A 24,077-nucleotide genomic window follows, 5' to 3' on the forward strand; every position below is an offset into this window, starting at 1 on the left:
TTGGCAGCAGCGAGGTGGGTGACTCCAACGACACCCCTGTGGCAGTGTGTAGTGGGTCAACCCACTTGCAGCGGAACCATAGATTAGGCTCTGCAACACAAGTGGGGCGTGCTCATATCAAATGGTGATCTGGTGGTCCGGGCTGTGCAAAGAATTCTCGATTGTGCGCAGAATTTGAGCAGCCGGTATCCAAGCAAGTCGCACGATCACTGCTGCAACGAGAACGACATCTATTGATAGAAAAGTCTCATGGTTCGACTCTTTGAGTGTTTCCCCGCCGAGCAGCAATGCAGCGTTACTTGACAGGCTTGGGAATGTGCAGCCAGTATGTGGAATCGATGCAGAACAACGTCGAATCAACCAGCTGACCATCGTTGGTTGCGACACCCGCCTGAGCACAGTATCTGGCTTCCAGATCTTTGTCGTCTGGATAGGTGACCTTGATCGTATAGTCGTCAAGGATGAGCAGCGAATCAGGCTGTGTGTCTGCGTAAATGGCAAACTCTGTTCCACGCGCGCGGATTAAGGCGTTTCAAAAGCACGTCAATCGTATGGCCTTGATTCTCTCTAATGGAGTGCGGTTGAGCCGTGGAGAACTTACGCTTGCCATCTTCGGACAAGAATCCGTTGAAGTGGGATCCTGCTTTCGGTTGTGAGACATCGACGTCTGTCGTGAAGCATGCCCTTCTTTCGTTCATGCCAAATGGTCGGCAGATGCTGTCGACAGTATAGTACGGTGGCTGCTGGGGATTCCAGCCGGCATAAGCTCTAGGAACGGCCGCAGCGGCAGTAACAATGAGAAGCAGGTAAGTGAGTCGATTCATGTCGATCTTGATGGTCAGTACGGGGAAGCGAGTTGGGTTTTGTCTGGGATAAGTGAGGAAAGAAGAAGTGCCGAGAACACGAGCTCCTTTATTGGTGTCAGGGCTGTAGATATCCGCTGATATACGCTTGGGCAGAGTTTCCAGTGGAATTGCCAGAACGCTGTTCGAAACAATGGTCTGATCTATCTCTTGAGAGATCCTTTGCCACCCGCTGCTTCACCTGACTTCGCTGGCACATCCCACCTTCGACCCACGCAACAAGGCCGCGACCGCAATTTTACGGGATGATATCGTTGTAGCCTGCACAGTGCTCGTAGATGTATTGGACGTTGTGTCGAGTTGTTTGAGCCCAAGCTCAAGTCACAGCTCGAGATTGTGGGTGAAGGTTGAGTTGAAGGATGACAGCGGCGGGTCATCCCACTTTGTTTGGTGGGAGTGCCACCAAACGTGTGGCTACTTCATCAAGTGCATGAATCGGGGTTGTCCCTAAGGAAAGAAGAGTGATGCTGCCGGACCAAGCAAGCGGCATGTCCACCTATCATTGACGGGCATTGTTCAGGGCTGTGCAACACAGTGGGTTCGGCGGCGAGTTGTTGGCGTAACAAGGAGCAAGTCCGTGCCGCTACCTCGTCACATTCTCTGGCGCAAAGCCCACAGGTCCGTTCCAATGCACGACGTCACTCAACGTGATGACGCTGCTGTGTGCAGACTCGGCTGTTCCCTGATCTTGAGCAGCAAAGTTTCCGTACTTGCCGCGACTGTGTCGTCCAACTGGTTAGGCGTCGTCCCACAGTATTCTCTTGCGATCTGATGTAGAAATAGAGCCGCCCGGAGAGACCTATAAGAAAGCACTTCCGTCGGATGGTCACGCTGGTTCGGCTCATAGCTCAATACAGCTTACAATCCTCACTCCTCTCAAGCGCGAACAATAGTATACTAACCAGCAGAATGATGATCAAGACGTATCTCCTGCTCGCCGTTGCCGCCTTCTCGAGCAGCGTCATGGCAGGCTGGGACATGGGTTCTAGGAATCTCAACTACGACACCTTGTGCGGATCAGGTCCTTCGAAGACGCCTGTCCACGTCTGCTTTGCCTCTGATTCGGATGTCACCGTGATTGCTCAACACACCAACTTCCACGGATTCCACGACAACTCAGGCACAAGTACGTATCCTCACGCTCCAGATTTCTCAAGGAGAGATTTTGCACTAACGATTCAATTCTGTTCTTCTGATGGTTGTGTGACCGTTCAGGCTTCGTCATGTTCCAGAGCGACAAGAGCGAAACGGCCGGCATGTATCAAAATGGTGCATGGATCGTGAACGTCAACTTCACCGGTCCAGACGCCTGCGCGGCTTACGATATCCAGAACATCAATGGTCAAGAGATCAAGAACGGCATCTACTGCTCTGGTCAGCCAGCTATCAGCCTGTAGTCCCGCACAGCCATATTGGGCATGTCCCAGTGACATTCTCCGAGGCTTTGGTGTTCTTCGTATCCGTCTGGCGTCTTAAGGCAATTCAACTCCATCCTCGTGAAATCTTGAATTTGCACTGCAGCCATGGCATTGATAAGGCTTTGAAGAAGGGAAAACAGATGCCAACTTGAGAGTGTGCCCGTTCAGAGCAGTGAGAACCAATCACAGGGCGAAAATGTTAGGCTTAGTTCCAACGCAATTCGTCCCTTCTAAGAAGGGTTCTAGCGCTCGCTCTTTATCCTGTCTGTCAGGCTTTGCGGGGGATCTGACAGGAGCTCTGATCTCAACTCTTGCACACTTGAGACTGTCAGAAAAGTGAATCGAGAACCAGAAGCCGCTGGCGAAGAACTCGACCTTGCTATCTTGACCCTGATGGGGAGGTATCACGACAAAGTCTAGGAACGGGCGGGAACAAGGCACAATTACTCCAAGGTCAGTAAGCTACAGAACCTTTCACAATCACTGCAGCGATATCTTACCTTGACCGGAGGCAGAAGCAAAGCCAAGATGGCCCTCTGATGAAGAATGAGCGGCAGACGTCACGTCGTCATGCATCGTGAAGCAAGCGTGCGGCTGGAGATCGGCTGATCTTGATGCTGACCCGGAGCAGTACCGGCTCCATTCGGATTGACCGTGTGAAGTGTTGACGAAGAGTCCGCTGCTCGAAGATGCCAAAGCGATCGTCGATGTAATCACCAGCAACGAGATTCCGATCCGATGAATCGAAAATATCCGGGCCAGCATTGCTGCGAAGGGCCGCTCGAAAGGTGATGGACGGGAAGTAAGCAGTGAGTCGGAAAGTCTCTGTCCGAGGTCTTTATATCAGATGTGGAGATGTCCGAAGTGAAGGCAGCGACCTCCACGCTTCATCACGTTGCCTCCTCGAGACGTTGTCAGTGCTGTGCGATGAAGTGGGGTGGTGTTGCAGCCTTTCCGGCCTTTTCTCTGGAAGAGGCGCGCACCGTGGAGCCTGGCATGGGCGATCGTGCTTGAGCTGTATCTTCTCCGCCATCGCCTTCAGCTGCATTCCAACCTGGTACCCCTTCCCAAGCATTTATATGAGAGCATGTCTGGTCGCTGTTCACTCCCTCTGACACGCCGCCCCCGCGAACTTGTACCGAACGTTTCTCATATTCAATATGCGTACCACATTCTTCCAGCTCCTCGCTGTGTTCCAGCTCATCACCACCTGCTCAAGCAAGATTCCAGAGGATCGCTCATCAAGGAACACTTTCGGCCTTGTCGCGCACGACGTTGCTTACCATCTCTTGTGTGATAAGGGCCCGATGGTTCCACTGAACCCACCCGTTCCTCGAGCCTGCTTTGAAACGCCCTGGCACATTGCATCAGCCCTTCGCGATCCTAGACCTACCACTTTGTCTGGCTTCATCGACGCCACCGGAAAACGTAAGATCGAAAGACTACGCCCTACGGTTGTCCTCACACAGAAACGCTGATTTATCCTTGATTGACATTTGATCAGGTTTAATGCTGCGACCGGATGCAGTGGTCACGTTGCATAATCTAGAGATCCACGTTGAGCATCAGAAAGAGAAGCCTCTCAAGGAGGAAGATAAAAGCTGCGTTGATGTTCTGGCGTATCGATTGCCGGGAAGGGAGATTCAGGTTCGTGAGAACTGGTGCCCTGGTCAGTTTCGGTCGATCGTGCTCTAGCCGCATCCGGGGCTTTCGCGACCCGGGCTGAAGTGAACACGATCGAATTCACTGCCGCTAAGCTTTGCTCGACGTCCCAGTGTTCTGTTTACATAATGAAAATTCGTGCACTCTGCGCAATGGTCAGTCAGCCATATCAATGTATATGTATAGATGGATTGGGTGTGATCTTTCAGATCATAAGTCTCGAGCGCCCGGTACTGAAGTAGAGGACTGTTGAGATGACCGGGCTCCTCATACTCCCGATGAAACATTGCGCTTTGCTCGAATTGGTGTCCTCCGTCCTCACTCGCCAAGCGAGTCTCGTGCCCCACAATCGACGTTCATCTGCTTTGACCGCTTCACACATGCCGGATCCCGGAGAAGTCCGTTATGAAGGTCCAAGCCCACCGATGAGCGCGAGGCTGGGTCTGACCATTCTCCCACCTTGCACAATCGAACCGCGTGCAACGGTCGAAATGCTTTCATTCAATCGAGACCAAACGACCTCCTGATTGCTAACGAAAGGGTCGTTCGGATCGGCACACTCGCATGCTTTCGTGGGCCGAAATTGTGGATCACCTCGCGATGTCGCACCGTAGTGCTACAGTAGTGAAGAGGTGTGGGACGCAACAGCAATTAACGGGTTTCGCCGACCGAGGAAGCCTGGTCATGAGTGATTTGATTAGGTATAAAGCATCAGCGGAAGTCCGACAATTGACGATTGCTGCTGTGCCTCTCCGCCGCGAACAAGAGTCTGCCCGTCCAGGCCTGAGCTCCACCGGGGTCCAAGAACATATAAGCATGCTCAGCTGCTCACCTCCGATCATTCCATCCTCACTCACCCTTCCTAACTTCAATTAAGTCCAATCCATAATCTCTGACGCTCAAAATGTACTTCGCTTCCATCCTTGCTCTCGTCACCTTCGCGATCTCCTCCACCATCGCCTTACCCGCCTCGACCTCCCCCAACCACATCCCCATCCCCGCTCCCGGCACTCAACCCGGCTGCGGCCCCGCCGGCTGTCACAACCCCACCGGAACCTTCGGCCTGCAACGCAACAACCACATCTACCACTCTCTTTGCGATCAACACCGTCCCTCTGCCAAACACGATCATCGCGTCAAAGCCTGCTTCGACACGCAACTCAAACTCGAACGGTACCTCTCCGCTCCCAGCCCTCGAAAGCTCCACGGTTTCATCGACGGTAGCGACACCAACTTCGTCCTCTTCGCAGGTGAAATCGTCACTCTGGACGAGACGTTGGAGATTCACGTGGACAAGGTCAAGGGTGACAAGAAGGCCGAGGAACACGGTTGTGCGAGGGTCAAGATCTATCATTTGCCAAAGTGGACCTTGGAGCTGGATGAAGTTTGGTGCGCTGGACACGATGAGCCGATCCAGCTCTAAGGGCGAAGCTTGTTGGGCTTGAACGCCCGCCGGGTCGCTTGTTCACGCTTGTTGTCATGTCACTTGAAACGATCCGCAATGCCAGACCATGATCTTCTTTATTTTGATCGAAAGGGAAGTGTAAGGTACAATTACAAGCCGTCTTCCATTAACTAGCAGGCGTAGCTGCATTGCTATCATCGCCATCACCTTCGAATCGTCCCCTTCTCCCATTCCCACTTGATCCGCCTTCAATAGGCACCGAACCTTGCAGCTTTTGTCTCAACGACAGATACTTGCGTCGCTGCTGAGCAGACACCGAAGGCTGGATCTTTGACAATGCCGCTACGAAGTGCGATTGCATCACGATCACTCTCACCCCTTCCTCCTCCCCCTTCTTCCCCTTCTTGACCTGAGTCACCGTCGACGCAGGCTGAGAGTTGCGGAAAAGGATAGTTTCCCTCAGCGCCAGCACAGCAGCTTCGCGCACAAGCGCAGCCAGATCGGCTCCAGAGAATCCTGTAAGCTTATCATCGTACGCGATAGTCTGCAGATCGACCTCATCACTGAGGGGCGTCTTGCTGGTGATGGTCTTTAGGATCTCCAATCGTTCGTCGGGCTTTGGCAAGTCGACGTAGAGCAGCTTGTCAAGTCGACCGGGACGACACATGGCAGGGTCGATCATGTCAGGTCGATTGGTGGCAGCGATGACGTACGTCTGGACGCGCGATTCCAGACCATCGAGCTCGGTGAGTAGCGTGTTGACCACTCTGCTTGAGCTCTCCGACAACGAGTCGTCTCTGCGCGGCACAAGGGCGTCCAGTTCGTCGAAGAAAATAACGCAGGGCGAAGAAGTTCGTGCACGCGCAAAGACTTGACGCACTGCCTTTTCGGATTCACCAACGTACTTGTTGAGCAATTCCGGCCCCTTGACCGAGATGAAGTTGGCGCGAGACTCGTTTGCGACGGCTTTAGCGAGAAGTGTCTTGCCGCATCCTGGCGGGCCCCAGAGCAGAACACCGGAAGAGGCGGAAACACCGACCGAGCGGAACAGCTCGGGTCGTTTGATGGGCTCCACAATGGCCATAGACAGCTCGTCTCGCGTCGAGTGGAGAGCGCCGACGTCGGCCCAGGATACGTCGGGCACGGTGGCGAATCCTTCTCGTTTGGACGAAGGCTGGACGGACGGTAATGCCACCAGAAAATCGGCGTTGGTGATGGCGAGAGGCGCAAGCTGCGCGTCGGTTAGCGGCGAAGGATAATTTTTCAGAAAAGAGGCGATGGAAGAATCGCGGATGTGCTCAGGGAGCGCATCGAAGAAAGTGGCCGATGGGCGGACGTTCGATGGCGCAACAGAGGTTGATACAGGCGTCTGCGCGCCGTCTTCTGCAGCTGACGCCTGCGTTGCCACACCGGCGGAGAGGCCCACAGAGTCGGCAGGCGCATCTACAACCGCGCCGTTCGCGACAGGCGCGGTCTGAGCGGAGGCAGAGCCGTCTTGACCGTCGGAAGCAGTCTGCAGGTCGGAATCATTCATATCAACGTCGCCTGCTGCTGCTGCGTCTTGTTGATTGTCGCTGGCGTTCAGACCGATAGCCTGAGAGATACGTTCCGCTGACAGACTGGACGGTAGCGAATCGGACTCGCTGAGCTGCTGAAAGATGCGCTTGACTGCGATGATCCCTGCGGCGGATGTCAAAGCGGTCAAATCTGCACCCACGTACCCCGGCGTTGACTTGGCCAAAGCTCGGAAGTCAAAGTCGCCTGAGAGGCGGAGCTTTTGCGCGAGCACCCGCAGAATTCTTAAGAGAGGAATGAAAGTCAAGATATGCAATTTGTGTCAGCTCGGGCTCGGCGTTTCATTGAGGCGCACGCGTATCTGCGAGAAGCAAGTGAGTGCTGTGCTGTGGACAGAGCTGTGAGATCAGGGACTTGAATGGGAGGCCCGAAGGCCAACACGCACAAAACGGCCCATTGCCGCTAGCGCATTGTGTATGTTCTGCATCATGCAAGTCACAGCCTGTTTACAACATCGAGCTCTTGTGAAAAGAGGAGCAAAGATCGCGGTCGAAGGTCAAAACTTACTGTTCGCGTCCGTCCTCGTCTGGGACACCCATGGCAATTTCGTGGTCGAAACGTCCTGCTCGCCTTAGTGCCGGATCGAGACTGTCCGGTCGGTTTGTTGCGCCGATGATCATGACTGGCTTTCCATCTGTCTTTTCCCAACTGAGGTCGTCGAGCGACGTGAGCAGCTGAGCTACGATACGGCGTTCCATCTCTCGCTGTGCGGTCTCTCGCTTTGGTGTGATGGCATCGATCTCGTCGATGAAGAGGATGCAGGGTGCGATCGAAGCGGCCTCGTCGAATGTGTCTCTGATCGTCTTTTCCGACTCCCCTGATGTTCCAGAGACGACCGAGGGCGCCGAGATGGAGAGGAATGGTACTCCGAGCTCACCGGCTACAGCGCCAGCGAGCATGGTCTTACCGCAACCGGGAGGACCGTGCAGCAAAACACCTCGTGGTGGCTTGACACCGGTATGAGCGTAGATCTCTGGGTGGCACAATGGCATTGCAATGAGCTCCAAGATCTTTTCGATAGCATTGGAGATGCCGCCGAGATCAGCGAGGCGAGTCGCGGGAGGGGTATACTTCTCGGCGGTGTTCATAAGTTTCGAGACAAGACCTTTGGGTCGTTTCGAGGAAGAGGATGTGCCGGAGGAGCCGACAGCGCCGTTTCCATCGATTCGCGAAGAGCGCGACTTGCGTTTGACGGGCGAGTTGCTGGAGGCGACCAAGGTAGCATTGGGAGAGCTCTGCCGTGTTCTAGGCGCTGAACCACTGGCTATCGGAGATGCCGCTGCGGCGGCGGCTGCGTCCGCCGGGTCGTTGCTTGTTGCCGACCCTTCACCATTCTGTTGAGCTTGGGCTTGTTGTTGCCTGGCCAGAGCTGCGGCTGCGGCTGATCCGGGAGGGGGAGGGATGGGTATATTGGACGCAGTCGCACTCGAAGAAGGCGAAGAAGGGGGGAGCGGGCTGTTCAGCGATATCCTGTTGCGCTGGTTGGCCCAAGCGCCGGTGATTGAGCGATTCATGATGGAGAGAGACGCATCAGATACCACGCCCTCGCAGCCACACTAGATAGCGCTGAGTTGTGTTGCGATCGAAGTGATGGTAAGTAGAAGGAGAGGGACAAAATCATCTTTGCGAACGGAAAACGCATTTCAGCTTTTTTCCTCCAGTAGTCCATGCCGAAGTCGGGATTTTTCAATTTTTCTTTTTGTTTTCTTTTTTTTTTCTCCATCTTCCGAGAAAACTCAGCGTGGAGGTCGTTCGTACTTCCGGCCGGAAAATCAGGCCTTAGACTACATACGAATCATTTGGTTAAGAGATCTTGCCTGTACTTAGGGGTGTCTTCAGTATGTCAATAGCTGTCATTGAGCGATACGATACAATGCAATGCGAAGAGGAGGGCCATGGTTATTTGAAACTGCACTACTCGGCCAAATTCTGTCGGGTCCGACTCCGAGTAAGGCGCTGCGGAGGCTCGGATGCTTCTGCTGCTTCCGCCGACTGACTACGAGACTTGATCGAGCTTGGCGCCTTCCTTGCAAGAAAACGCTGCGTTGACATCTGCGCAGTTGTCGCTTTCCGCTTGGTCGCTGTGATCTTCGTCTTCTCGGTCGTCGAGGTCGGTGTGTCGATGGACGACGCTGCCTCGTCAAATTTGGTGCTAGGATCTGATCCGGTGGAGGCCGCCTTTACTTTGTCCGTCCCTGACTTTTGCAAAGTGCTTTTGGACGCAGCTTTCTTACGCTGGACAGAAAATTTTCCCGTTGCCGTGCTGCTTCCGTTCGTACCGTTTGCTTTCGTCTTTGTCCGAGCTTCGGTGGTGGCCGAGTGTACTGCGTCTCTGCTTGTCGTACCTTTTCCGGCGACAGACTTAACGCGCTTCCTGGGCGAGCCTGATCTCGATTGCGCCTCTCCTGCTGAGACCTCTTGACCGTCCAGATTTTCGTCGGAACGAACTCGTTTCTTGGAATTCAAAGTCGGTGCCGTTCTGCTTGCATTCAGACCAGGGCCACCGGCCGCCTTACCATTGAGGGATCGCGAGGACGGCTTTTTGCGAATACCGGCGTGTCCGATAGGTGGAGGGACAATTCGGTCATCCTGCGCCGAATCAACGCTCTCATGAGTCGATATGCTGCTTGCGGAACTACCAGGCAGGCCAAGTAGATTGGATCGACTCGCAGGCGCCGCGGGTTGCAAGGAAGAGATGGACAGCGGCGCCATCAGGGTTGTAGCGGGTAGTCGGGCCTGCCCAGGGACAGCGTGAGCACCATTGGACCCAGAAACGTGAGGAGCAGCGAAGGAAAAGGCGAAGCCACCTGGAAAGCGAGGCGTCGGCGAGACCAGCGAGGCTGGCCCCGAGCGTTGCGGTGTCAGTCCCGGAATGAATGCGTAATTGTGGAGGCCAGTCGGCGGTGTCGGCGGCGGACCCAGAGGCGCAGCAGGGACAGCAACGCTAGACTCGGCTGGCTCCGTCTTGACGCTGGTTAGCTTGCCCTTGGGAGGAGCCGTGTCCGACGTCGAAGCCAAAGCTGAGGTCGATGTGCTCGCGGCAGGTGCGCTCGACTCGAAGTCATGCCTAGGCACTGGAAGCTCCTGAAGGACCCGATGTGTGGCTGAGAGACTGTTCTGTGATGCTTTCTCCGAAAGAGTTCGGGACGTTTTTGTTGGGCCGGCTCGTGATTGCGGTCGTGAGCCATTGTGTCTCAGCGAAGAGCCTGCCGAGGACGGAGAGGACTTGACCGAGGCAGGCGGAACGGATGGTGGAGGAGGTTTCTTCTTGGCTTGCTCTCGTATTGATGTACCAGGGACCTGTCGTCGTGGATGCTTGTTGATGGCATTGACTGGCATCGATGGCTCCCGCTGAGGCTGTGCAGCTTGTCCTACCAAAGCCCTTACACGTTGTAGTAACCTTGAGCAATGGTTGGTGAGCGGAGCCAGGAGTGTTGCGAACCAGGCCAGAAGCGAGAGCGAGAGTCCAAAGATGCTGTCGATAATAGGCTCGTATGGGCGAACGACGGGAGCCAGTAGGCGATAGACCAGGATGGAAGCGCCGTAGCTTCTCGTGAAGAGCATCCAGATTAGCAAGAGCGTCTTGAGCGAGTCGTAGAATGGCACGAACCAGGCGATGGTGCGATCGCATATGGGCTCGACCTTGTGAAAGAGGTTCCAGACTAGCACGGTGGTGAGTGCCGACTTGACGGCCGCCTTTCGCTTGGTGGTGCCTACGCGCTTGCGCATGGTCAGCTGCTTGGTGCCATCCTCGGCGTTGCGTACGAGCACCTGCCGCTCGTTGCGTCCGATTTCATCGATCTTGGGCGAATCGAGAGCGTCGTATGTATCGCGCAGATCGAGGACCAGGACGGTCGCCTTGAGAATAAGGTTGAGGAGCCCCATGAGTCCGCACAGGCAGCGCCGGGTGGACGGGACGTCACAACAGCGCGATCACCAATTGCCGACCTGGAGCGGAGGGTGCCAGCAAGAAGGCCGAATGCGCCTCCGAGATCGCAGCCCTGTGGCTGGCGCATCCGACGTGCGAGATGAGGGACGACTGCCTACGAGCACATTGGCGAATTGCGGCCTCGAAGCAGCGTGATCAGAGCGGTAAAGAAGAGGTAGACGAGCAAGAAATGGAGGCATAGTCCTAGCGGGTCAAGCTTGTATTCCTTCCGCTCGCCAGCATGTTTCACTTTGGTGTTGTTCTCTCTTCGTCTCCACAACAGCTCTCAGAAGCGTGTCTCAACTCGATGGGTATATATTTGCAACTTTCCCGTGACGTGACATCAGCGCACCCGCTTCCGGCTCCATAGCTCAGTTGGTTAGAGCGTAGCACTGTTAATGCTGAGGTCGGCGGTTCGAGCCCGCCTGGGGTCGCTTCTGTTTTGCTTCTTTTTTCCCCTTCAATTGGTGTTCACGATTTTTATGCCCCAATTCTGTCGTCACTTTTGCTTTTTGAATCTTTCTCAAGAAGGTCGAGAGTGCTACGCCATCGGGAGCCGAGGTGCACATGCAGCATCGAGACCAAGATCGAACAATCGCGTTCATGTAAAGAGACTCGCAGAGGGAGGTCGTGATGGGTGGAAGCAAGGAGGGAGGGGAGGATCATGGCGTAAGCCAACATATACGACTGGGGGTGAAAGCTGGGGATCGTAACGCAACATAGATGGATGGTGTGAGTAGAAGAAGGCCGATGCGGGGAAGGGCTAGCGACTCTGCCATGCGCACAGCAGTCGGGTGCCTGGCAACGAACCATGCAGGCGACCGCGCAACGAGAGGGAAGGTACGGTTGCAAGCGAAGTTTTCAAAATTCGTAACGAGGGGCAAGTTTGTCGGCGATCAGCGCGTCGATGCCCCGCGAAGATACAGAGGTCGACCGGGTGTGGCGTCACGTACGGATGCACCAAGATTACGCCGTCTTGAAAACGTAATAGGGTCCCAAGGAGCGCCATTGCGCGGTCCTGTAAGAGGCTCATCGCGACCGGACCCCCACACGGACCAGGAGCGGATCAATATCGAAAGGCGGGGTTGAAACACACACAGCGACGATCTGTCCAATGGCGAGCTGGTTTGACCAGTACAGGATTTGTAATAGGCGTGCGGAGGGATTAAGAAGAAGACAGGCTCAGCTCGACGCAGAAGGCTCGATTTCACGTTCCAAAACAAAATAGCTGCTTACAGCGTCTTCAGCCTGGACACAGAGAGAGAAGCATCGTCCACCTCTTCCAGCGAGAGGAGGTGACGAGCGCCAAAAAGATTTCACGCACAATTTTCTGGTCTTGCAAAAGAAGGCAGCAGCAGGCGGCTGCAGTCGACGCAACACGCTCGCACGGGGGAGCCGAAACCACTTTGCGTCGTTGAGGCTCGGCAATTTCCACCTGATCTGGTATAGCCTTCTCCGACCCTGGTTTCCCCCAAGCCTTTCAAAACATTTTCGGAGAAAAGTGCGTGTGGGTGCATTGACGATTTCTTTGATTTGGCGGTGCTCGCATGGAAATGCTGAACCGCTCTCTGCGTGAGAGGAAGGGTGAGTTGGACAGTTGGACTGACCTTGCTTGCGTTCCATGTCTCTTCTTCCACCACACCATCCGCCTCTTCTCACCCCACATAGCTCCATCAACCGGTCACCCACCCCACCGTTACACTCGCAAAAATGTCCGACACCGAGAACAAGTCCGACGCCAAGAAGATCACCATGGAGGAGCTCAAGAAGCACGACTCCTCGGATGACCTCTGGCTGCTCATCGACGGCAAGGTCTACAACGTCAGCAAGTTCATGGACGAGCACCCCGGTGGTGACGAAGTGCTGATCACCGAGGCCGGCAAGGATGCCACCGAGGCTTTCGAGGACGTCGGACACTCTGAGGATGCACGTGCACTCCTTGGGCCCATGCTCGTCGGCGAGCTCGAGGGCGGCGTAAGTATCCCCTTTTGCAAGCTGTACCACTCTTTCCTCTCTCTGGGGCAGCTACTATCTCCGTGTCTGTCGACTCTTGGCTTGTGCTGCTATCGAGGCCGAGCGAGGAGGCTTCATCCGGACAGAAGCGGCAGCGACGCAGAACGTACCTATGATAAGAGATTTCAGCCGAGCTAACCACTTTCCTTTTCTCCCCTTACAACACTCACAGACTCAGAAGATCAAGACCACCAGCGGCGCCGTGACCAACGAGAACAACACAAACGTCAACAGCCAGTGAGTAAACACCATAGCGTCGACTCGGACGGCGCGTGGCCCTTCGCGCCAATCAGCAATACGCCCGCAAAGCATCAGCAGCTATATTGACACCATACCTCCTTGTGCTTTCTCAAACAGCCCCTTGTTCATGTTCATCCCTCTCGCATGCCTCATCGCCTATGTCTCGTACAAATACGTCTACCTCTCTTAGACGATCTGCAATACCACTCTAAGCTCATTTACACAGGATCTCGATTAGATCTTAATCATGTGTCGACTACGGCGTTGCGTGCATCATAGCTGTGGTCAAAGGACAAGTGCCACTACAGTGTATTCGCAACGAGCCCCGAACCGCCGTACAGCCAGATTGTGCCATGCGACCTCTGAGAACCTGTTGCTCACTTATCGCAAAAGTTAGGGAGAGCCGCGAGTGGCCGCCCTTTTTTCGCAGTGGCAGGCCGCATACCGTTGTCGTGCGACCATAAGTGTGGAGGAAATTCGGCTTCGAAAGCACGGACGCGCGATTTTTGGTTAGTGAAGCTCAGTACAGCATCCGAACTTCGACTCTTGCGATTGACTGATCAACCATACCATCACTGACCCTGTACATCTTGCATCACCGAGGCCGGTATTGCCTTGTCTGAACATGCAGGACCGCAGAGTCAAGATATCATGACGGGGCGCAGCCCTTCTACTTCACCCTTCAAAAAGCCTACGAAAAGCTACAATATCAGCCCTTTCGGTGACGGAGACAACGATGGTTCTCCTTCCAGACACGCTAAGCGGCAGCGTCAGCGAATCTCGCCGTCTGCATCAGACAATGGCGCAGATGTTCCTCTTCTCGCTTCCCGAGTGATCATCGCTCTCGATCTGGACGCCTTCTACGTCTCTGCTTGCCGAAAAAGAGACCCCTCGCTCGTTGGCATCCCCATCGGCATCCAGCAAAAGGCGCTCGTTGCCACCATCAGCTACGAGGCTCGTGCAGCGGGCGTTTCCAAGCTCGACAGCATCAAGGATGCGCTCCAAAAATGTCCGGATATGGTGCTAGTCAACGGAGAGGATCTTACCTACTTTCGACAGGTCTCTAGTCAGGTCTGGAGACTGGTCAGGTCCATCGTTTGGGAAAAGCGGGTCGAGAAGCTGGGCATGGACGAGTTGTTCTGTGATGTGACCGACATGATCGATCACCATCTCAACACTTTGCGCAAAGGCGCAGGGTCAGGTCAATGGTTCGATCTCAACCCACCCAATCAAAGCCCTAGGTTAGAGGATTACGGTTTCGAGTATCAAGCGTGGCCCGCTGATCCACCCGGACACACGCATCCGAGCGAAGCAGCACAGCATCTGGGACAGAGCCGGCCAGACTGGTGGCAGGAGCGTGTGCTGGTGGCCGCCAGGCTAGCGTACTACATCCGACAGCGCATATCGGACGAAGTCGGGCTGACGTGCTCCGCCGGAATCGCTCCGAGCAAGTCGCTAGCAAAGCTCATCGGAGCGCTCAACAAACCGAATCAACAGACGTCGTTCTGCCCTCCGATTGTAGGTGGAGGCCCAAAACATCGCAATGGGCCCAGTCTCGTCGAATCGAATCTGTTGCGACACACCACTGCCTTCTTAGACCCTCTGGACCTTCGCAAGCTGCCCGGCTTCGGTCGAGTAGTGGTGGACAAGATCCGAGACCATCTCAATCCGGACTCGAACGCTTCGAACGAAAAGAGCAGCGGGCGACCGCGCATGAACTTTATGGATCCAACAAGCGCCTCTGACGATGAAGAAGAGAAAGCGAAAGTCAAGGTGTCAGTCGGTGCTGCGAGAAAGATGCTGTCGCTGGAACAGATGATGGATCTTTTTGGCGAGGTGATCGGTCCCAGGCTGTGGGCATTGGTCAGTGGACGCGATGCGGAGCCAGTTGTTCCGGCACCCGACTTTCCACTTCAGTTGTCGATAGAGGACACCTATCCGTATCCGAGTCTACGTGGGCCTGCCATTCACAAAGAGATCGGGCGCCTATCTCTGTCTCTGCTCAGAAGGCTCGAGCTGGAGCTCACCACCCAGCATCAAGCGGTGCAAGAGCAGCCCAAGCCGCTCAGCCAAGAAACGACAATCAAGAACGAGACCGTGACGATTCGAGACTACCAAGATCAGCCGCCAACAGCAGCCGCAACCAAGGCCGGGTGGTTGCGGTATCCGATGAAGGTGCGGTTGAGTGTTCGACAGGGCTGGAGTAACCGCGTGTCGAAGCAGACCAAGATGCCCGTCGAGATCTTTGAGCTTGATCAACCGAGGGAGGTACGAGCAGCAGCGATCGCAAAGGCGTGCAAGGGTTTGCTGCGTGCGCTGATTGGAGGCGACGATGTGGTTGGAGACGGGATGAATCTCATCAATATTGCCGCGCTGGAGCTCAGCGAGAAGCGACCGCAAAGAGCGCTTGGTAGCTTCTTCGCCGCAGGACCGATGCCGGCCAACGACCATGGAAGAATCAAGGAGAAAGCGAAGTTGGACGAAAGCTTCCTTGCCAGCCTACCTTCAGATCTGAGGGAAGAGATTGCGTTGGAGTACGGCATCGATCTCGCTTCGTCGGGTGAGGTAGGAGCAGCTGTCGAATTGGCCGATGCGACCGAGGTCGCCAAAGACAAAGGAAAGAGCAAAGCTGCCACGACTGCGGGGTTGGTATGCTCCGTGTGCGGTGATGGAATGGAGATATGGATGCAGCACGATCACGAAGAATACCCAGACTCGGGGCTTCCGCCCCGATCACCGGATCATTCGTCCTCTCCTTTGTCAGACGACATGGAACGAGGCGACACCTTTGAAACCGATCCTGACTCGGTGCAATGCGAGCAGTGCGGTGAAGCGCTGAAGCCGTTCATGCTCGTTGCACACAAGCGGTTTCACGAGATGCAACACGAGACCTAATCGAACACGGACTATCTCCATATACTCGCTCTTGTCCGCATTGCATATTTCATGACACTAGTGTACAGCAGTCGAAGAGCATTGTGTTGTTGTCATGAAGTCGAGACTTGATGAAGGACAGGTCCGAGGATCCGGTGCGCCCCCAAAAAGCATTCATTGTTAGAGTGCCGCGATGAACTGCTCTCTTCAGCTGAAAAAAGTGCCCGCCAGATTGCCGGGGTCCGGATGGAGGCGAACGGAGCCGTGTGTTGTGCAGCACGACACAGCGCTTTCATTCTGTGCTTTTTTCCCTTTCCTGTGCAAGGGTCGGTCGGGTGCTCCACTCGCCGCCCGCGCCGCAATTCCCGCATCAGCCCACACTAAAAAACGCGCACCCTCGGAGCACACAGAGAGGGGCACTCTGCCAGAGAGAGTGAGAGAGAGTGGGAAAGGGAACAAAGCGAATATCACGCGCAGCTCGAGCAAAGTCGAAGCGATTCACACACCATCCACTCACTTCATCTACCTCTCGATCCCTTTTGCTTGGACGATAACGACTACGACACGTTTTGAGTTGGGACGTCTGAAGCTACTGGAAGGCTGCGTTGACCTTTTTTGGACACCGATCGACTTGGATTCAAGGCCGCCCTGCTACACCTCTACGGGAAAAGAAGGTCTACTTGTGGAGGCTTGATACGTTGGGCCGGTACAAGTACTGCGGTGGCAGCATCCGTCTTTGAAGAACAGAACGGTTGTCAAAGGAGGCGCATCCTTACGTCCTTCACACCGTCGAGGTGCAGTTTCGCATTCGACACCGAGATCAAACAAGCTCCTCGTCGACCGTTCCTCATCCCGCACGACTTTCTTCCATCCATCTTGGCCACCCCTACACTGCCCTCAATCCGTTCTCTCCGGCCCCGAATCCATCACAATGGCGCTCAACATGGACGACCTCATCGGGTCCATGCAGCACGGTTTCCACGCCGGCGATCGCGGCAACGACCTCAACGAGATCCGCGATACGCTCAAGATGTCGCTCCCACCCCAACACACCACCAACCCAGCCGCTGGTCCCTCGACACGTCGCTTCCAACCACCACCAGGGGCGTCATCCCTGGATGCGGACGTAGCGATGCTCTCCTCCTCCTCTAGCAGTCAACCATACCACTTGCAGCAACAGCAGCAGCTATACCCACAGTCGTTCTTCGGCGGTAGTGGAGGAGGGGGGCCGGGATCGTGGGGATCCCAATCGAGTTCCAGTAGCAACCCTGGATGGGGTTTTCAAGCTGCACCTGCGAATACGCCCCAACAGACTCCCGTGGAGACGTCGGCGTTGGCGAGACAGTTGCAGGCCGAATTGGAGAGGAATCAGTCCAGATCGAACTATGCGGTGCATTACCCGACGCAACAGCAGTCGTCGGGGCAGACGCTGTCACCACCGCCGACATCGATGTTGAGCAATGGTAGTGGTGGACATGCGTCACCGCCACAGGTAGGGTTGGATCGACAAGCCGGGGCAGCAGCAGGACGGCAGACGGGGATAGGTAGCGCAGCGGACCACCCCAGAAGCTACGTCAATGGTTTCGTGACTAGAGACGATAGTGCCACGCCGACAAGGGGCAGTATCAGCCCGGATCTACAACGACATCAACAGCAGCAGCAGCATGGGTTGGCATCGCCGTGACCGGTTTGTTTCTTCAGACTTCCCGGGGTGCTCCTCGACCCAGGTCAGGACTCCCCTTTCAAGGCGGTTTCGGCGCAGACGCCCTTTCTTTCATGGACAGTCATTCCCTTTCACTCCACTTATTTTCCTTACCACTCGCTCAACAGAATGTCACTTTGTTTGCACGCTTCGAGCTTTGGGCAGAGATGTGTGAACAGTCTTCGTCTTTCAGCTCACGCACAGAATCAGGTGAGATGCTTCATGCAACTGCGTCTTTTTCGCTCCCAACAAGCAGCTGTATTTGAGCTTGTCAAGGCCGTTGATATTCCATCTTGTCAAAAGCGTCTTGCTAGGAAATCGTGCGCAAACTACATCGTCCACCATGGCTGCAGCTTGCCAACTGTTCCAAGCCCGCTTACACGATCGATTCGAGTTCCTTGGCGAACAACAGATTGGTTGCGATGGTGGCTTTCTTGGGGATGCTTGTGGTGGAACTTGCGTTGGCGTTCAATGCTGTGAACGAAACGACCTGTGTCTTTGGGTTGACTTGCCAACCACGCTGTTTTATCGACCCAACAGCAAAGATTTCTTTGTCAGTTGACCGCACACTTTTACTGACTCCCCGACGTGGTGGTTGGTACTTACGGTCTGTGCAAAGGCCAATACGTGATCCAACTTATCAAAGAACAACAACGTAGCTGCATCGTGCAGTGCCAAACTATCGTACGCCTTCTCCTCACAACTAGCGATCTCATTTCGAATCATATCCATCAGCAGATCCACAAAGAACCGGTATTCATCCTGAGGCGGTGTCTCCCTACTCAACCTCCACACCTTCGAGTAGGATCCCTCCATCAACCACCTTTCCAAGCTGACCGGATGTTGAAGGAATCGACTACCATTCACCAGATCGGTAGGTAGCGTTTCGATGAGGGTATGGAAAGCAGAGATCTGGTTCGAACTGAGGAGTCGTAGAAGTCGAAGTCCGAGAAGTGGTTCGTAGTGCGAGGAAGTGGGGAGAGAGGCGTCGTAGAAGGGCGTGAGGAGCGAAATGTAACGGTCAAAGGCGGGGATGTCCGAGATGCGGACCGAGTAGAAGGCTCCGATTTCGAGGACTTCTCGTGCAAGAACGAGATCGGACGTTGATGAGGAGGAAGACGCCGAAGGCACCAGCAAGTTGTGCTCCGTCAAGGCGATCTTCAGCTTCGTGAGCAGAGAACGCACCTCGTCAGGTTTGGATTTGGAGGATGAGAATGCCGAAACCAGCGACGTGTGGAGCGTATGAATGTCCATCTTCTTGGCAAAACCTTGACAGAGAGACTTCGACTTAAATCCGAGACGTGTTTGTGATGGCGAGGGGGGAACTCAAGAGCCAGTAAATTTGAGTTTGCAAGGATGAGTGGACGTGGGATGGGAGGCAAAGGCGAAGCGAAGACGGTGATGATGAGGTGTTGGTCGGTCGTGAGCGCGGCTGTGAGAGAAGTGGAGAAACACAGATCACTTTCGCCAACTTACCGGAAACGCGCGTCGCCTCTCCCTGTCCTTTATCCGCAATCCGAGCACACTCGATATTTCCTGATATTGCACTTTCAGCAAATCTAACATATTCAAGAAAATCCCGCCTCTTCGAGCGGCAGAAGCTGCAAAGTGTCGCCATCTGTCGAGATGAGCCGAGCGAACAACACCGACTGTCAGTCAAGCGTGTCAAGACTCTTCCATCTTCGAGAGTCACGAGAATCCCAAAACCATCGCTTGGTCTCTGGCTACAATGTTGACGAAAGGAACGTTCGAGTAGATCATCTGATTGGCTTGCGCTTGGTCAGAGATCCCACTTCCAGATCCGTTCGTGCCACTGCCCATCGGATCGGCATTTTCTGCTGGGATCACAATGATGCTGGCCGATCGATCGGACATCTGTGGCAGAAAGGACGGAGTAGTCTCCAACAGGGATGGTCGTCAGCTGATGCAGCAAAATGAGCCGTTGCGCAGGTACTCACGCTTTCAACCGTGCCTCTGAGTTTCACCGAATGTTCGCCTTTGACGGACCAGAAAATCACCTCTGCTCCGGGCGAAAAAGGTCGTTTGATGGTCGAGCTGCCGGTTGCGGCGATAGTCTGAGCAGCTTCATTCGATACCTGCAGCGGCGTGACTGAGGTGCGACCCCAATTTCCTGCCGCGGTTGAGATGGCGAAAGAAGATGTGTCGATGTGGTGTGGGGCGTGCACGGTATTTGTGTGGTTCCAAGTCCCAGGAAGCAAGTCGCGACTCCAGTTGGGATGCCTTAACATCAGTTCCACGGCTAATGATGAGTTCGAGATGTTTCCGACTCCTTGATGTAAAGATCGTGTCCAACCGGCAGATGTGACCGACATCGGTGACGCCGTCTGGTTGGAGTTATCCCCGGCGGAGCTACTGAGCCACGAAGGCTGGATCAAAGCTCTTGGACAGCTTTGCCATTCAGTCGAAAGCGCTATTGCATTCTGGTGACTACTATGCCTGAACGTGGGCTGCGATCGAACGGGATTCTGCTGCCAGTTGTCAAAGCCATATGACGAATTTGGCAGCCATCCCGAGCCCGAAGGCAAGCTCTGCAACCCGGAAGACGTTGATGCAGGACCGACTGTCCAAGTGGCGGAAGAATCAGCAGGAGTGCATGGATTTGCGCTGAATGTGTTTGGCGCGGAAGCATTTGCTGATGTAAGAAAGTCTGAACCCGTTCCTTTTGTCGCTGCATACGAATTAACAGTAGGAGTGTCGTCTTTCGATAAAGACAGCGCGACCAGTGTGGTACCACCTGCTCTAGCAATATCTCCTTGGCTTGGCTGAACCGAAAGTTGAGCTGCTTCCTCATCATTTGAAACAAAAGTCGTGGCGTTGCAGCCAATGGTTTTCGAGCTGCTCGCTGCAGAAGCCTTTGAAGGTGGGGAGGGCTTCCGGAACTCAGCTTTTTTCTTGGATCCATCTTGAGAAGTGCCTGCCCGCGGCTGATCGTCGGCCGCCTCTTTCTCGCTCTGTTTCCGCGCTTCAGTACGCCTCATTGTCTGCATCTGAGCGTCGAGCTCATTAAGGAGGCGTTGATAGTGCTCGTGTTTGCGTGACTTTTGCTCCTGCTCCTCGGCACTGCTTACCTTGTTGGACCAAGAATGTTCTCCGACTCGCAATTCTGCAAGCAGTGCATTTCGACTGGATTTGAGGAGTTCGTTCGGGTCGGTATCGCTACAGATTTGTGATGCCGCCGTGTCCCTTAATGTATCATTCGGCGCCTCGTCCGGCAATTTCTGTCGCTTTCGATGATGTTGCCAGCTTTGAAGCCGTGCCTGTAGGTCAGCTGGCACATTCAAAGGACAGCTGACAGAAGCATCATGCGCTGTAGTCACTGGCTTGACAGCAACAGAGCTGCACTCCTTTGAGCTGCTCGGAGGTCTACAAGGTAAAGAACCAGCCGCGGTGCTATCAGAACGTGTGTTCTGTGCCATCCCTAAATTCGTCCGACGTATCAAGTCCAAAAGTGCTTGACGTGTGAAGTCGTATGACGCACTTCGGTTTCCGTTGCTGACGAATGTTGCAAAGGCTTTAGCGTCGCGCTTCGATGACGCTCCCGTGGAGCTTGCTCGCTCCGACGAGGGAATATTCGAGAGGGAAGATGAGCATGCCGCGCCATCTCCCGCTGACGTTGACTGCGAAAGCTTCGGGTGATCCGTCTTGTCCGCATTTGCAGGTTTGACCGGCCCAGGTGGTACAAATTGAGTACTGGACGAGGTTTGAGACGCATGAGACCAACTTCGAGACCGGACAACGTTGGACAGAGGCACTTTTTTGAGAGGACCATTGGGATCTCCGGAGAAGGAGAGGACATCTCGATGCTCAGAAGTCGGGTTGGAAGGTCTGCCGGGTGGACTGAAGCTGACAGCGACGCTGGAAAGCTCGTTGGCCGAACGCAGCTGGTCGTTGCGCTGTGCACGGTCGAACGATTTCCTCTTAGCTGTTCCTGAGACAGGAAAAATTGGATTCGAGGTCACACAGAAAGGAGTGCTACCAGAAGGACTGGTGTCGGACTCGCGATCCGTATCCTGATCGGTCTCGTAGAGTGCAGCCGTTTCGACCATGGAGATCGGGTAGCGAGGCCGCGGCTGCAAAGGTATGGCTTGGGGCAACGAGAAATGGCTCAAGCTGGAGAGGTCTAGAGACAGTTTGGCCTTCGCTTTATCTGCTCCAGAGTGATGTGAAGATTCCGACTTCAAGGGACGAGATTTGTTGCGTTCAGAGCGCTGCAACGGCGTCGAGTATAAAGCTTTGTCACCGACCCCTCCGCACAGATTCCGGTTCTTGGATCCTTGCGACCTGCCAACGATTGAGTGAGGATGTGAGAAAGAAGCTCTTGTGCTTGCGTGGTCGTTGTGGCCAGAGGGAGACTTTTGCTGCGGAGTACACGATAACGTGGACGACCACAGCTCGGACGCAGAGTCAACTGGGGCGTTGGTTGTTTGGACGAATCGGCTTGAAGCTGTTTTCGGAGGCTTTCTCATGCTGCCATGTAAAGCGCCTGTCCCAGCGACACCGAATGACACGCTCTTGCCGGCCCTGCCATTGTGCGGAGACGCGGTGGGGTCATGATGTTTCTGCATGGCACTTATCCTCGACCAGGCTCCGACGTTGGCCATCGTGCCAGGCTGCGAAAGCTCTACCCAAGCAGAAGACCTTGCTTCAGCTTCCACCTCGGTTCTTGATGGACCCGCCGAGGCAGAGACTCGGGTTACGGGCATCAGCTCTCCTCCTGTGAGACTCTGGAGGAAAGAGGCCAAGAAGGACTCATGGCCTTCAGTGGCCGTAGATGTAGACTGAGTCTCTGTGCAGGCTTTTTCATCGCTTGAGGCGAGTGTTACTGGCTGATGGGAAACGTCTTCGGACTGTGCAGAGTCACTCGTGCCCGAGATAGTGGTGGGAGCATCATGCTTTGGGATGGCGACGTTTTCGGCCGGCGTAACTTCAACGTCGTCTCCTTGGTCTGCTAGATTTGGCGGCACGACGATGTCTAGTAAAGCGCTAGGAGTGGCGGGGGGATTCAGACCCAAGTCGTCGAGGGTCAAAGGAGAGAAGGGATGCTGAGTGCGGGCCTGCTGTAGCGACGACCATTCATCTGAGGCGAAGAGCGTGTCTTCGGGAACAGACTTCGAAAGCGGAGGAGTTTGAACCAGCTCGTCCGCGTCTGCCCCTGAGTGTGGTGATTTTGATGTAGACATCTCTGATGCAATGCCAATCGGAGATGGAGAACGTTTCCCGTTGCGGCTGGACCCTCGAAGTCTCGATAACAATGATCCTGCGATGTATTGGTGCTCTAAACGTTCGATGCAACGGCAAGAAACACGCGGCTATGCGTGGAAGAGGTCGATGAGTGATGCCTCCGACCGGGGCAGAGAGGGTCTTGTGAATTGGTGCAGACGTCCTGGCGAGCTCATACGGCATGGTCAGGGACCGGAAGTCAGCTGCAGAGGATTAATGCTGATCCACGAACGTCGAACTCCTCGCCTTAAACGGTACAGTGACCCTGAGACTTGGATAGCTGAGCGACAGAATCTTGAGCCTGAAGGCGTGGGAGAATGCAGCGCAGCCACACGAGCAGTCACATCGCGCTCGGCTAGTCCGAGCCGGCCAGTGAGCATCTGCTTGCGTGTCACGACAACACGACCTCGGTGTGGTCCGACTAGGTTTGAGCTTCAAGGGCAGGGCTTTGTGCAGGGCTTTGTGCAAAACGAAAAAGATCAAGCGCAACATTCACATTCAAGCAGAACGTGAGAAACTGACCAACAAACAAGGTTTGCATCTGTTCCCACGATCCCGATTCTGCAATGTTTGCTAAGTTGGGCTCATTTCACGTCTCAATGCCTCCCAAGAAGCCCAGAGAACGTGACGAGTTTGGCTGATTACGAGCCCTGAACACAATAGCAAGCCCGCCATCGAGGACGCTTTTGCGTGGAAAGTGTCGAGCGCTTATCTGCTTGCTGCAGTGGACGCTTCGGTGTCAACGGCGCATGCTGCTGGGCTGCATGCATCCTCGAATTGCTTCGGAAGGTGCGATGAAGCCACACAAGCCCGGTTGAGATGGACTGCTCGTTTACTTTATGAAACGGTCGTGCGGAGCTGCGTTGTGGGTTCGTTGCATCGCCGCTGTAGCAGCGAGCAAACACAACAGAAATCGGAACCCAATTTTTGCTGATGGGGTGCCCGCAGATGGAAACCTTCATCATTGCAATCACTCTGATTCCCGAGAAGCATCCTTATCGCCTCCGTGACATGTTCACGGGTCACGTCAAGTGAGTTACACCGATAAGTCTCTGAGGCGACCGGAGACGACACCATGCGTCGCGTCAATTTCGTCACCCCCTGTCCTCGGAAATGTCTAGTTTACTCAGCCCAGCATCGGAGAAGCAGCACTATC

The 24,077-nt window shown here is 54.7% G+C and overlaps 10 protein-coding genes and 1 non-coding gene across 11 annotated transcripts; 6 read left to right on the plus strand and 5 right to left on the minus strand.

The window, feature by feature from the left end:
* Positions 1-295: 295 nt before the first annotated feature.
* On the minus strand, positions 296-824 carry PHSY_004528 (Fe-containing alcohol dehydrogenase; the record flags this gene model as incomplete). The annotated part of the gene is made up of 2 exons (XM_012335141.1): positions 296-504; positions 602-824. The coding sequence occupies 2 exons, from the start codon at positions 822-824 to the stop codon at positions 296-298; spliced, it is 432 nt and encodes a 143-aa protein (XP_012190531.1).
* A 1,002-nt stretch (positions 825-1,826) lies between these two features.
* PHSY_004529 (potassium ion channel Yvc1) lies at positions 1,827-2,260 on the plus strand (the record flags this gene model as incomplete). Its single annotated transcript, XM_012335142.1, has 2 exons — positions 1,827-1,989; positions 2,079-2,260. The coding sequence occupies 2 exons, from the start codon at positions 1,827-1,829 to the stop codon at positions 2,258-2,260; spliced, it is 345 nt and encodes a 114-aa protein (XP_012190532.1).
* Positions 2,261-2,464: 204 nt separating this feature from the next.
* PHSY_004530 (protein kinase subdomain-containing protein) lies at positions 2,465-3,046 on the minus strand (the record flags this gene model as incomplete). Its single annotated transcript, XM_012335143.1, has 2 exons — positions 2,465-2,697; positions 2,782-3,046. 2 exons carry the CDS (start codon positions 3,044-3,046, stop codon positions 2,465-2,467), a joined length of 498 nt encoding a protein of 165 aa, XP_012190533.1.
* Positions 3,047-3,588: 542 nt separating this feature from the next.
* On the plus strand, positions 3,589-3,976 carry PHSY_004531 (hypothetical protein; the record flags this gene model as incomplete). Its single annotated transcript, XM_012335144.1, has 2 exons — positions 3,589-3,709; positions 3,786-3,976. 2 exons carry the CDS (start codon positions 3,589-3,591, stop codon positions 3,974-3,976), a joined length of 312 nt encoding a protein of 103 aa, XP_012190534.1.
* An 871-nt stretch (positions 3,977-4,847) lies between these two features.
* PHSY_004532 (hypothetical protein) lies at positions 4,848-5,366 on the plus strand (the record flags this gene model as incomplete). Its single annotated transcript, XM_012335145.1, has 1 exon — positions 4,848-5,366. The coding sequence occupies one exon, from the start codon at positions 4,848-4,850 to the stop codon at positions 5,364-5,366; it is 519 nt and encodes a 172-aa protein (XP_012190535.1).
* A 148-nt stretch (positions 5,367-5,514) lies between these two features.
* On the minus strand, positions 5,515-8,437 carry PHSY_004533 (hypothetical protein; the record flags this gene model as incomplete). Its single annotated transcript, XM_012335146.1, has 2 exons — positions 5,515-7,147; positions 7,431-8,437. The coding sequence occupies 2 exons, from the start codon at positions 8,435-8,437 to the stop codon at positions 5,515-5,517; spliced, it is 2,640 nt and encodes an 879-aa protein (XP_012190536.1).
* A 400-nt stretch (positions 8,438-8,837) lies between these two features.
* Positions 8,838-10,808, minus strand: PHSY_004534 (hypothetical protein; the record flags this gene model as incomplete). Its single annotated transcript, XM_012335147.1, has 1 exon — positions 8,838-10,808. The coding sequence occupies one exon, from the start codon at positions 10,806-10,808 to the stop codon at positions 8,838-8,840; it is 1,971 nt and encodes a 656-aa protein (XP_012190537.1).
* A 403-nt stretch (positions 10,809-11,211) lies between these two features.
* PHSY_007631 lies at positions 11,212-11,285 on the plus strand. Its single transcript has one exon. It is a non-coding gene; the product is annotated as a tRNA-Asn (tRNA).
* A 473-nt stretch (positions 11,286-11,758) lies between these two features.
* Positions 11,759-15,999, plus strand: PHSY_004535 (hypothetical protein; the record flags this gene model as incomplete). The annotated part of the gene is made up of 4 exons (XM_012335148.1): positions 11,759-11,800; positions 12,520-12,825; positions 13,037-13,101; positions 13,857-15,999. 4 exons carry the CDS (start codon positions 11,759-11,761, stop codon positions 15,997-15,999), a joined length of 2,556 nt encoding a protein of 851 aa, XP_012190538.1.
* Positions 16,000-16,909: 910 nt separating this feature from the next.
* On the plus strand, positions 16,910-17,662 carry PHSY_004536 (translation initiation factor; the record flags this gene model as incomplete). The annotated part of the gene is made up of 1 exon (XM_012335149.1): positions 16,910-17,662. The coding sequence occupies one exon, from the start codon at positions 16,910-16,912 to the stop codon at positions 17,660-17,662; it is 753 nt and encodes a 250-aa protein (XP_012190539.1).
* A 543-nt stretch (positions 17,663-18,205) lies between these two features.
* PHSY_004537 (hypothetical protein) lies at positions 18,206-23,998 on the minus strand (the record flags this gene model as incomplete). The annotated part of the gene is made up of 3 exons (XM_012335150.1): positions 18,206-18,967; positions 19,639-23,010; positions 23,948-23,998. 3 exons carry the CDS (start codon positions 23,996-23,998, stop codon positions 18,206-18,208), a joined length of 4,185 nt encoding a protein of 1,394 aa, XP_012190540.1.
* Between the last annotated feature and the right edge of the window lie 79 nt (positions 23,999-24,077).

This window comes from Pseudozyma hubeiensis, assembly GCF_000403515.1.
Source record: "Pseudozyma hubeiensis SY62 DNA, scaffold: PHS45, whole genome shotgun sequence".
Classification (NCBI taxonomy): Eukaryota; Fungi; Basidiomycota; class Ustilaginomycetes; order Ustilaginales; family Ustilaginaceae; genus Pseudozyma; species Pseudozyma hubeiensis.